The sequence below is a fragment of the Bombus pyrosoma genome, linkage group LG15, assembly GCF_014825855.1.
Source record: "Bombus pyrosoma isolate SC7728 linkage group LG15, ASM1482585v1, whole genome shotgun sequence".
NCBI lineage: Eukaryota > Metazoa > Arthropoda > Insecta > Hymenoptera > Apidae > Bombus > Bombus pyrosoma.
Window position 1 is genome coordinate 4,624,874 of NC_057784.1, and position 12,823 is coordinate 4,637,696.

Here is a 12,823-nt window from a genome sequence, read left to right on the forward strand (position 1 = left end):
GGGTACTGTGGCGGCACTCGACAACACAAATACCGCCACTCGACACTAACTAGTAACGGACGACGGTAGCGCAGTGGTTAGCGCCTTAGGTTACGAACGTTCGGATCCCGGGATCGAATCCCGGCGACCGAAGTCCGATTTTTCTTCCACGAGTCATAAATAGGGAGAAAAATACAGCAGTACCCCCAACAGCAGCGGCGGCATCTACAACCAGCAGCAACTAATACCATATGGACCACACACACATACTCAGCCACCTCAAACGTTTCCCTTCCTTTTTCGATCGCTATCCTCCGTTCTATCTTTGAAGCAAATTTTCGATACAAATGGTAAATAGCCTCACAATACAATTTCTCTTTCTCATTACACGAACCAAGCAGGCGTGACTTCAACTTGAGCCGTACTTCATTTAACACGAACGATCGTGACAATTACTCGAGTCAACAATTCCAAACGCCATACATTGGCTAGCAAATGGCACTAACTTTAGTCGCTTTGGTCGTCCGTTTCAGAACGAAATTTCACGCTGTCGTTCATAGTTATCGGTGGAAGTGGACAAAGTTTCATTTTGAACGTGACTTCAAGCGAGATTACAACTTTCGATCATGCCACAAATTCTATTTCTTCGACGAACCTAATTATAATAAAATATACAAGTATAAATAAAAATTAAAGCGCTACAAATTTATTCGCAGTACTTTATTATCGCTTCGATTCAGAGGTTGGACTATTATATCAAAGTTAGATGTAAATTAAATGCAAAAATTCGAAGAATGCTCGTAAAATATAGAGATATACGAAAAATCTAAATTATAATGTTCGCCGTAATATTTACAACTTCTTCTAGTTGCGTTGAGAAAAACACCAAGTTGCATAAATTTCCACAGTCTAATTACAATCTATTACTACACTTTAATACATAATTTACATACAAATTAATATCACCGTAACCAATACCTGATTTCGTATTTCACTTTTTCCGCTTGAATTCTCCTTCGCAAAATAATATCCGATAATATTTAGTCCGACCGAATAATTATAAAGGAAAATTAATCAAAGATTCTTGTAAACACAGAAGCAACAGAAGCAAAGAAATTCTGAGAAATTCTACACAACTTTCTATGTGTGATACTCGGTATTCTAAAACGAGCTATTAGATAAGCGACTAGGGCCTCGTTCGAGTCCAAGTTACGTCGAAAATGGTAGCCTATTCAGCTGGCTCAAGTACTCGAGAAATAACAGTAATCGAATGGTAACGTGAGTCCTCGTCCTGTTCCGAGAACACCGCCCGAAGTAACGCGCTGATGAGACAAAATTGACCAAAAAATAGGAAACAACCCTAACCGAGTAACAGACGGCATTGAAGCCACTTCATCATCGAATCATTGACTGGGGACGTCGCCTTAGGCGGGCCATTCGATGAGTGTCTGAATCCTAAGCGTTTTACTCCCAGCCACCTCTTCAAATTGCTGCCCTAACAGGATCTCGTTTGCGAACCTTGGGAAACAATGAATGATGATAGTCAGGTTAATGCGGTGAAAAATCTTCGACCACTTAACGTCCTAGTTTCGAGGGTAACTTTCGCGTTAAGGATCGACGAATTTGATTATTTTATCGGAAAATCTAATATAGATCACGATAGAAAGCTGATAATTATAATTTACAAGATCAGGTTTCAATCGGAATAGTAAAATATGTGAGAAGCACGTCAGAAAAGTGAACGTATTTCCATTTCGCCAATTAAGGGTGAAAAGCTACCCCAATTACGAGAGAACGTTAATATTCAGTCTCCATACCGAAGCAGTAACCGATCCTTGCAGGGAAACTTAATTCCAAGTACTCAGGAACGCCACCATCGGTTCACCCGAGCAACTAGAAAAAGTCCCTAGGGGCGCTCGCACAACGCACCATAAGGCTTACACGGTCACGATTTTTTCCGCGCGCGGAACTAGTTTCCTCTCTCTATCGAGGGACAAAATAACCGTATACGATCCCGGTAGATCGCGGTAAATTTATGGTAATCGTCTATAGTCCATTTCTATCGACGGGGACGTTTCGCCTTTTCCTAGCTTTTTCCCAGCCGACGGGCCTGACCTCGTATGCTACCTTCCAGGCCTGGTCTGATGTCGCCTGATTGCCGCCCGATTAGGTATAACCAACGAACTACACCCGTGCAGCTCGAAACGAAGCGGCGGCGTTGTCTCCATACACGTAGCGGTGGAGGAAGAAAAAGAAAAAAAAAATGAGGAGAGGAAAAAAGTATAGAGGAAAAAGGGAGGAGGAGGAGGAGTGATTTTCCAATGAAGTTTCGATACAAAAAGTGGATTTTTCGATTGAGCGATTAATCTTCGAGCGGAACGAACAGCCTGGAACGTAAGAACCACGACAACCGCGGGAATATAATTAGAGAAAAAATGTCTGCTCGCATGATTGGACGACACTGAACGATAATGAACCGCTAAGGAGAGGTAGGATGGTTTTCGCGTAATAACACGGCCGAGATTCGAGCTGCTAAATTATCGGTTGCGTAATACAGAAATCATGGATTTCAGTTCGAGCGGCAGGGAAAATAAAGAAAATAAATATAAAAAGTAGGAGGATAAAGGGGAATTCGGAAAGCTTCGAGCACCTGTCGCGGTTCTCGTTTCGCGCGACGTCCGCCTGTTCATTAAGGAATGCGTAATTACTACTTCTGAGGAGACGTTTCGCATTTTTCTGATGTAGGGCTGCCTTTGGGTGGTATATACTTAATTAACTGGCGCGTTATTTATAAACGTGGATGGGAATGGATATATTTTCGTGAGCAATGTTCGCAGTAACTTCGATTCGATTATATACAGTGGTTACGCAAAGCACATTGCACCAGCGATATATTTATTGTATAATCTACTAACTAATTAGGTCCAGGTAATTAAATTTCGTATCGTTTGGCAGAATTTTCAAACGAATACGGATCTTCGATACTACGAAAATGAAATGTACACAAACTGGTATAAAGACCTTCCACTGGAAAACAAAGAATATGTGGCAATACTTTTTGCAACTGTAGCGGCACATGAGTCAGAGGACATTTCAAATCATGTTGTTGTTTTGCCTCGGAGTATCAAGATCGTTAAGATACAAGTAATGTAAGAATAAAAATACTCCGGGAAAAACAATGTCGCTGCCACGCATAACGGTCGGGCAAAGACGAATTTGAATCTTCCAACTCTCTCCCCCCCCCCCTCCCCGACCAGTATAAATAAACCGACGAAACCGAAAAAAGTTTAATATCTACGATTATCTACGGGCATATTTCTGTATCAACGAGCGATCTAAGTGTTCTCACGGGTTATCTACCGAGTTATTCGACCAGTATTTATCGAGTATTTTTACTTTGCGATTTATACTCTGTACTAGCGACTCAGCGAATATAGGCTGTACATTAATTTATTATTTTAAATATATTCGACGGTTACGACAACAAACGATAACTTCCAATAAAACCTCACGGTCAAACATCCTTATACCTGTCGGCTACGCAACCATTACGTATGGGATATTGCGAGGATCGCGTAAACCGTTTGCATGATTTGCGGCGAAATGTATAGAATTTTTTGAAGAATAAAGAAATCGTGGCGTACTGACATTATTTAGTTTGATAACTGAACACTGAATGGCAGATTGAGTATCTGAGACTATTGGACAGTTTTGGTGAGAATATTAGGACTGTAAGATACGTTAGAATGATCGGAGGGCGCAAAAGATACTGGCAAGTTGTCTCTTTTAACGTAAGATTGAGCATTTCGAACGATCGGGTATTACTTGGTAGCATTAAATTTCTTTTAATTATCGAGCCTGTCAAGATTATATGCTGGAAGCGCGATCATTTTAGCAGATAAGAAATATTAAAATGTCACGAGTAATTTACGACAAAGAATCTTCAATCTCATAAATTAATACCAATCCTCATATTGGATACAATCTATGTTTCTCGTATTTAAATCACAACTCCTAATAAGGTCAACTTTTTTCCCAAAAGAAGTTACAGAAAATTAGCATTAAGAATCAATCTTACTCAACGTGTCATTCTGTCGCTCACCTATATCTAGATAGAAATCTAAGTAATTAACCTTTCCATTAAACCCTTAATCACACAACAAAAGCCAACCTTAAAGATCCTAGCCTATGGCAAATATTATATATCACATAGAAATTAATTTTTCACAAACAAATCCTCCAAATGTTAATCTAAAAAGAATCTCAAGGAAATCACGATGATTTGAAGACTGTAACGCAACAAAGTACTACTTCTACATTCATCACTGCTAACACGCTCCATAATAATCCTCCCCCATCAGTGGCGCGTTTCACATCTTGTAAATCGCCTCGCGTATAAACGTCCACGCGTGTCCATAAAACGTCCATCGAGGTTTTCCACTTGACGCATTCGTTTTCAAACGATCATCCCCTCGTCCCTTTCGATTCGTCATTGTGGTCATTCGAAGAATCGAAGCGTACGCGCGCTCACAATGAGTAAATTATTATTGGTCGTGCCAAGCACACGATCGGTCGTTTCTTCTCCTTCGTATAATAATTAACTCTTTTCTTAACAGAAACTTGCAAACCAATCCTTTTCCTGGAAATTATTTCCTCGATCCTCCGCTTTTCACGATTACACAACAAAACCAGCCAGAAATACGTGTATCCTCCTAAACGAAAATAAATTTCCAAAATTTCAGATAAAAATTAGCGCTTCGATAAACGGATATAAATACATATACAGGGTGGGACGGTAATCGCGATAGAACTGAATAAGGAGCGATTTTACGTGAAAGAATGAGACAAAAATTTGTTACAATAAATTATAATAATAAAATAATACTTAAACTTGGCTAATTGCAAACTGAACAAGAGTAAATAATCGACCGGTGTTTTAGCTACATTTGAAAATAAGTAAAAACTGTAGAATAGAATTTTTTCACAGGATGCTTCGTTTTCGAGGAAATTAAATTTGAAAATGCATCACGCGCGTGTACCCGACCAGTTCGTAATTAAACGCGTTTGAACTTCACTTTCTTCAAGACGAAACCTTACACGGAAGAATTTTATTTCACATTGTTGACTTATCTTCACACGTACAATAACCTTCTGCCGATCGTCCGCTCATACGAGTCGGTACTTAGCCAAGCTAAAGCAAACTCGACAAATTTTCAAATTGGATCTTCACAGAAACGAAGCGTCGTACGAACAAATTTCATTCTACAGTTTCCACTTATTTTTTCACGTAGAATCCGTCCGATTCTATTAACTGTTACCGCCTCATCCTCTACAAATATGAATGCCTCGTGATAAAACTCCCGTTTCTAACATACGTCGCGTCTTGTATCGATCGAATGATTTACAATCGACCAGCGATCGTAGATAAAATTAACCGTGGTACGAACGAACCGACGAGTGGCGAGACATGAAACTCCGTGTGCTTCGACTTGAAATCGGTAATGTCTTCGCACCTTCACAGGTGGAAGAAACTGACGCAGTTGTCGAACGGTATCGTTCGTCGTACAATGCACAGCTACCTGTTTTGCTTTGCCTTGGTTAATTAGATTCCAGTTACAGGTAGCCGGTAATCGCTTGGAGATAAATGGGCGAACTGTCGCGCAACATCTGTCTGAGTGGAAGTATGCGTGTTGTAAAACGATAACGAGAATCATCAATTTTACGAGGAAACATTTTTTTCAACGTTGCTATATTCCTGAGGAACCTTCCCTTTCTTTTTTTTTTTTTTTTTCTTTGAATGAAAGTTTGTTTTATGACAAACTTCAGTTGCACAGTATGATATACAAGTGAATTAAAAAAATCTTATCCTTCATCGAATATCCCGATGTTTTTCCCAGAATTATCCCATCGCCGGCAAAGTTATTCCGTTAATGAATTACGAATAAGTCTTCACATTTCGCATGAAACCACGTATGATAATTTTTTACGTGGATAAAATTGATTTAGATCATCTTCAAATTGATTACCTCCAACTATTAAGAATATTCAACACGATTCCTTCGCTAAAAATTATTCAAAAAACGGTTTCTTTTATTTCCTATATTCTTTTATATTCTATAAACATTCTATTTATTTTCATTTTTCACACGTACATTAAATCTATCGCAATAGAAGACTTGAAAATCTTTTAGCGAAAATTATTTCCACCACTTGCTCGATTCTCCACTTTTCATTAATTCACCGCAAGATCGCTCCTATATTTTCCTAATCTAGAGCAAATGTCTAAACTGTTCGTCTAACTCTACAATTAATCGCCTCGGGCAAAGCTATTTTAAAAAGTTCAATCACCACGCAACACTACCGACTGCAACCACTAAACAAACAACGCTATCGCTTCTCTTCTCCTCCATTCACTATCCGCTATCATGGATGACTGGATGGAACGCTATCTCGTCGTTACGATATGGCCAGTATCGTGGAATAATTCATAATTGGTCCAGGGGTCCGGTTATCACTCTCGAATGAATCAATTACGCGAACCCGCTTGTTTTGCCTCGTCGCTTATAGCTCGAGATAAGAATGATCGCGCCGCGGACACAACAACGTTACAAAATCTCCGTTACGAAATCTTTGCGTAACCTCTTCTTTCACGGGGTAAAGAAACGCGTGCGTTCCTTCTTATTTATCAGCCCTGCGGAATATACACGTAATTATCGTGTTCGTCGTTTAAGCGCGATCGGCTCCGATATACGCTGTTTACATCGCGACCAAATCGATAATCTCTCGCGCAGCGAACCGGTCGACATAAGGGAAAAGGAGGGAGAGGGAAAAAAAAGCGAAAATATCGCGCCATGGGGTTTATTAACTTGGAATATGAGGAGCTAACTCGCGGATCTCGGTTATCCGCATGTTCCACGCTTATAATTCATTCTTTATTCTTGTTTATTACTTTAGAGACATATACATACATATTTATATAGGAATTAAGAATATGTGTTTGGGAAAATTGAGGATGTTTCGCGTTAGCAGGCTCGCGCTTGTACCTTTGGAGAGGCCCTAGGTGCAGCATCGTTACGAGGCATTATTGATCTTTACAGTTAAGTTTCAAAATGCGCACCTTCCGCACAGTAGGAACAATAATGATTACACAGGTAAAAGTAGGTGTTAAATGGATGTTCACTCTCGTAGGGAAAAGTAAAACTCTCTTTGGAAAAATCATTATTTTTCAAATATACTTTAACTTCCATCTAGAAATATAAAGACATCCGAAATTGAAATCCATGCAGTGCAAATTTCTCCCTATTGTAAATATAATTTAAGGTTCATTCCAGCGGTCCTGCAGGGACATTGCCTTTTGTCCGGGACTTCCCTCGAAGAGCCGTGAAAATCGCGTAAAGAAAGCGAAGTTAGTGATGGTTATTCGATCGGCAGAACTGCTCGACGATCGCGTGCGAAAGGAACACGTACAGAGAACCAACTGACAACGATCTATCCATGTAAACGAGCCTCCTGCCTCCTTTCTCCTTTTTTTCTTTTCCTCGAAACCAACAAAAATACCATGTCGTTCGCGCGAAATAATTTTACAACGAGCATATGATTTCGAAATCGTTCGATGGAATTCGTAACCAAGCGTTGCCCTTCCGTCTAGCGATTAACGAGAAGACCGAATAACAGCTTTTGGTATTGCTCGATGAATAGATAACACTTTGTCGGATAAATATGTTATTAAAAACGACGACTGATATATTATTGCGAAGTTAAAGGAATTAATGTAAGTATAAATGATAATAAATAATAAAAACATAAAGTATAAATAACGTGGAATAAACAGGCGAAAACATCTTAACATGAGATTACTTTCTATTCATTAGATGTTATTTCAATGAACTACTGTTGTATCATACAGTTGTAAGAATCGAGAACTAACGAATCGTTGAATAAACAGAGGAAAACGTTTCAACGAGCAAGAGCTTTCTATGCGTTCGATCGGAAATAAATAATTATATTTTTCGGAAACGCAACTACGTATCTCGTTGAACCACGTACAAATTCTACGAATTGACGGTAATGTCTTGATCAGTGAATCGGTCACTCGTTGATATTTCAATTAAAATTTATGTATTAAATATTTCTTTGCCTAAGTACATTCGTATAAGTAACGTGAGGATTGACTACTTTCTTATTCGCTTTAATACGGTATCTGACGCAAAACATCGAACTATTAGGTATACGTAAGTTATGTTCCGTAATCTGCGATCTTGTAATTAAGAAACGATGTCGATTATAAAATTGGACTTTGATGCAAAGGCAACCATTCTTGGAAATATATATTCTAAAGATATATAAACGTCTTACAATCGATCTATTAATTTGTCATATTATGAATATAAATAGCATTATAATACCAAACAAGCCATACACCGTTGCAAGGCTACATAATTTTATAATTATTTAACTATTTTTATTCATCGCCTTATCGCACCTATCCTTTGGCGTGAAACTAATGGAACACAGAAACAGAAATATATCGTTTTATCTGACAAGTTTCGATAAGTTTAAGATAACTTTACTACGAAGCTTGATATTTGCCAGGAAGTCATATAAAACTTGATAACTTTACTATCAAGTTTATTTATGCAACAAAAACGACATTTATTTACTTCTCTACTTGTACCGCTATCAATGATAAAAAGCGATATAGGTACACGTATACGTAAGCATTCTTGCAACTATAAAAACATGAATCGCGTCTTTCGAGTCACGCGAACCAAAAACTAAAAGCTATCATTCCAGACACTGTGTTTTAATTTCCAATGTGTAGGCAAATTTCAATATCGAGTGTTCTATTTTTCTCCACTTTCTTCTATTTCTATCGAAACAATTACGATGGAACTAACAGCCAGAGAAATAAAATTGAATCCACAGAGAGAAAGAGAGAGGGAGAGACTCTTCATTAACACTCAATTGACATCATTGGGTTACGTAGATGATCCACAATAGTTTCAATTAAATTACTTAATTTTAGGATACTTTATGTCAACTTACATTGTTTAGTTTATGCGATAAGGTGCAAGATATGCAATATAAATATGAAACTAGATCAACAAGGATTAAATAATATTATTCGAATCAAACTGCAATTGTTGGGATCACCTATGATCTAACGATGCCAGTTTCCTCTAACTATTTCCGGGTACAATTTATTAAAGCCAGAAAGAAATAGATACGTGTTTCATCTTGGTTGGAAAAATAAGATAAGCACGCGTAATCTGACCATTGCGCGGCAAGCTAATTATCCAAACATACAAGTACACTGAATAATATGCAATCACGATAATATTTCTTACAGCTTTTACAATTACAGTTCAACCGCAGAAAAACTAAACGCACAAGAGACAAACAGATCAACATAGTCTTTTCTTTAAATTAAAACAAATTAATACGGTCGTCGATGCTAATCTAATAAACAACGAAATACATTCAACTATACTAAAAACTCTCAAGACTAAGGAGAAAGAAACATCTCCCTCGATTGTCTAACAATAGCACGCTTTCGTATTTTTCAAGTTGAAACACTCCTTTCGTCCTAACCTATCAAACCTAATGAACACAACGAAATACACACAACTATTCGAAAGACTGAAAACACAAAGCTGGGAACTAAGAAGAAGAAATACAGCTGCGGGACGTACCTCCGGGAAATCTATGAGGGAAGATCCTTCCATGCCTGGACAGGAGCCAAGGATACAGCGGATAGCTGTCTCTAGGCGGTTGATGAGGATGCGGCGGTGGATGAGGTCCACCAGGCGCGCCGCCATGGGGATAAGGTCCGTGCGGTGGTCCATGGGGCGACGCGCCGTGATGCGCCTGAAGGGCCACTGCGAGATTCGCCGCTTGGAAATGTTGCGCCGCGGCCAAATTCGCGGCTAGTGCTAACTGCTGTTGCGTATGATACTCGTTCTGTCCAGTTTGTGGTCCCGTTGGACCGTGTCCTGGCAGCCCGTAAAGAGATTTTAACTGTTCGGCCGCGACCGCTGCCGCGGTTGCCGCGCCAGGCGGCGGTGCGAGGTAATTGGGACTCGGTCTGACTACTCCTGGTGGCGGCTGAGGGTGTGTACCGACGGGAGAATCACCGTGGGATATCCTGTGAGGTGGACTGGGGCTGTTGTTCGGCGTGGATCCTCCACTGTGACTGTGGACCGTCGTTCTGCTAAAATCCAGGTGGGTGGCGGCGGATAAGTGATGATGATGGCCATGGTGGTTGCCGTGATGGTGATGATGGCTGCCAGGATGTGACGGCGTTCTTCGAGAGTTAGGATAGGACTCCACGGAGGAACTTCGAGACACCGGCCGATCAGAGCCCTCGGAATGAGCGCCAGGGGATCGCGTGGTCACTCGACGAGTTCGAGGCGAAGACGAACCCTCGACCACGTCCATCGGGCTGCCATCTCTCTCGATTTCGACCCGTTCTAAACGGTCCAAGCGATCCTCGCGACCCTGTCCACCACCACCGACGATCGAGTCGATGCTGAAGCCGATCTTCGGCTTCGAGGGCACCGGTACAATTGGCGTCGGCGCGAGCGGCATCATCGTACGATTATCGTACGCCTGGCTGATGGACTGGCCACTTCTGCAACACGCGAGGGCTCCAGGTAACTCGGTCGAGTCAGGTCCGCCGCATGCCTGCACCCGCCCCGGTCCCGGTTCCTTCACCAGACCGAGAACGCTTGCCTGCCAGACGTCCAGCCACGGGTTACTCCTTGAGAACACTTTGGACGCACTTAACGACGCACTGATTACTCCCTATTATATCCCTGGGATACTATCCCAGTTGTAACTTAGCATTGACAATGTTCTTGATGACAATTATCGTTCCTTTCTTTTCGTTAACGAGTACATCGTTCATTCGTTGATCTCTTCACCACACCAACGTATAATATCCTCTTAGTTCACGTATTATTCTACGATTGTTTTTGAAATATGCGACACTGTAGTTTCCACCACCAAGATCACCACTGATTCATCGTTCACGAGAGATTCGTGTAGCGTCACTGAGGGATCATCCAGTCCACGATGACCCCGCGCGAGACAAGGAGTAGTGTCACCACTGTAACGCAACAGAGAGAGAGGCCGCAACACGAAGCGTTTCGCTCACACGGCCGACACACACTGCGATATCCCGGGACCGCGCCTCTCCATCGAGCTCCAGCCCCGCGGCACCAAATTTACTCCGGCCAAAGGAACCACTCGGGCACAGTTGTCCCGAAAAAAGAGCAACTGCGGCCCCAACGAGCGTATCTCGAGACTCCAGCGGACCACGGGCTCTCTGACGGATGTTTCTGGCACGAGAGCTTGCTAGTGTTTGAGCAAATTACAGGCTAAACGAGGCGCTCTTGGGTGGTGGTGGGGGGAACTGTTCCTCGACCGCTTCCCAACTCCACCACCGTGCACCGCCACTTCGCTAGTGGGGATACAGAATCGACGAAAACTGGGCGGTTCTTCAAGGTACGAACAGCTATACTAGGCGTACACCACTTCAACAGGATTGGACGATTCTTCGAGGTAGAAACTCGCTGGTCGGCACCAGCCACGCTATTCCGATTCCACGAGCAGCGTACGAGCTGCAGTGGGGCGACGCATTAGTCGCCGATGGGCGTTAAACTCACGTTTTTGTCGTGCGATGAAAATGAGTCGTTTAATTAATACGTCTGGACCCCCTACCCCCACGCTCTCTATCCCTCGCCAACTCCCCACTCCTTGTCCATCAGCCGTTTCCCCTATCACCCTTTTCGCTCCGTTTCGTTCGACGAGGTTTTTTCTCTCCCTGTTCGTTCGTTCGTTCGTTCGTTCGTTCGTCCGTCTTCGAGGCGCTTTCTTTTTCATACGCGGTAGGCCCGAAGACGACGCCAAGGGAAATATCCTGCAGAATAGGGGAGAGAACATCTTTCGTACACTCTCCACGTAACCATGTACACTGCTCAGTCGGTATGCTGCGTACAGGGTAATAAGTCGAAGTGGAGGTTTAGGTGGGAGGAAGTTAAACGGGCTACCAGTAAGTAGGTTGAATCGAGCTTCTGCTTCGCGAGATTCTTCGCGCGAGATTGCACTTCCTGACATCCCCTTGGCCTTGGTCGAAGTCTTCTTTATCGCAGTTTTTTACTCGTCGAAGAACAAAATGTTCCTACGTGTGTCTTGTTTTATTTCAATGAGTATCTTTTAGCTCGTACAATTCCTCGCGAATGTCTTCGTCCATACAGTTGACCTTCGAGTATTTAGTCTGTGACATTTTGTCCCGACCTCTTAACGCTTCAGTATTCTCTTCAAACTCCACTACTAAAAACGTACAACTTCTCTTTTCGACAGATTCATAGTCTACAGGTTTTCCGCAGTTTCGTTTATGTTGCGGATGTACGTATATACTTTCGTCAAAATCGAAGGATAGGCAAGATACAATATAAACGCAAACTATTCACAAGATAACACGTTATGCGAACCACATAGGTAAGTTAGCTGTAGCTAGTAGGAAAAAGCGGAACGTTGCGTCTTTCGTAACGTTAACCTGCTGTGCTTATGTAAACAAGAACCTATCCGTTTCCAAAAATAAGCGAAAAGCTCGATCAAGCCAAACTCAAGCTCGTCTAACGAGTTATAAAAAATACGTACAATTCTGTGCGAATCCTCGTTATAGTTTCCAATTTCCTTCAATATCCCTGTGTATCCCCAACAAGATGCTACCACCATCCACGAGGAAGAAGAATAAAAACGAAAAATGAAAACGCCGAGTCAAAAGAGCTAAGAGACGTGGTCGAGACGAGATGAAGTTGAATTAACATGGATTTCGAAA

The 12,823-nt window shown here is 41.6% G+C and overlaps 1 protein-coding gene across 1 annotated transcript in view; it reads right to left on the reverse strand.

Annotated features, from left to right (window-relative positions):
- The window catches only part of LOC122575540 (homeotic protein empty spiracles-like), a 51,735-nt gene extending 40,391 nt beyond the window's left edge, over positions 1–11,344 (reverse strand). The window contains exon 1 of the mRNA XM_043744596.1: positions 9,672–11,344. Within this exon, the coding sequence (XP_043600531.1) occupies positions 9,672–10,569 (898 nt within the window). The 5' untranslated portion in view covers positions 10,570–11,344. The remainder of the gene's footprint in view (positions 1–9,671) is intronic.
- Between the last annotated feature and the right edge of the window lie 1,479 nt (positions 11,345–12,823).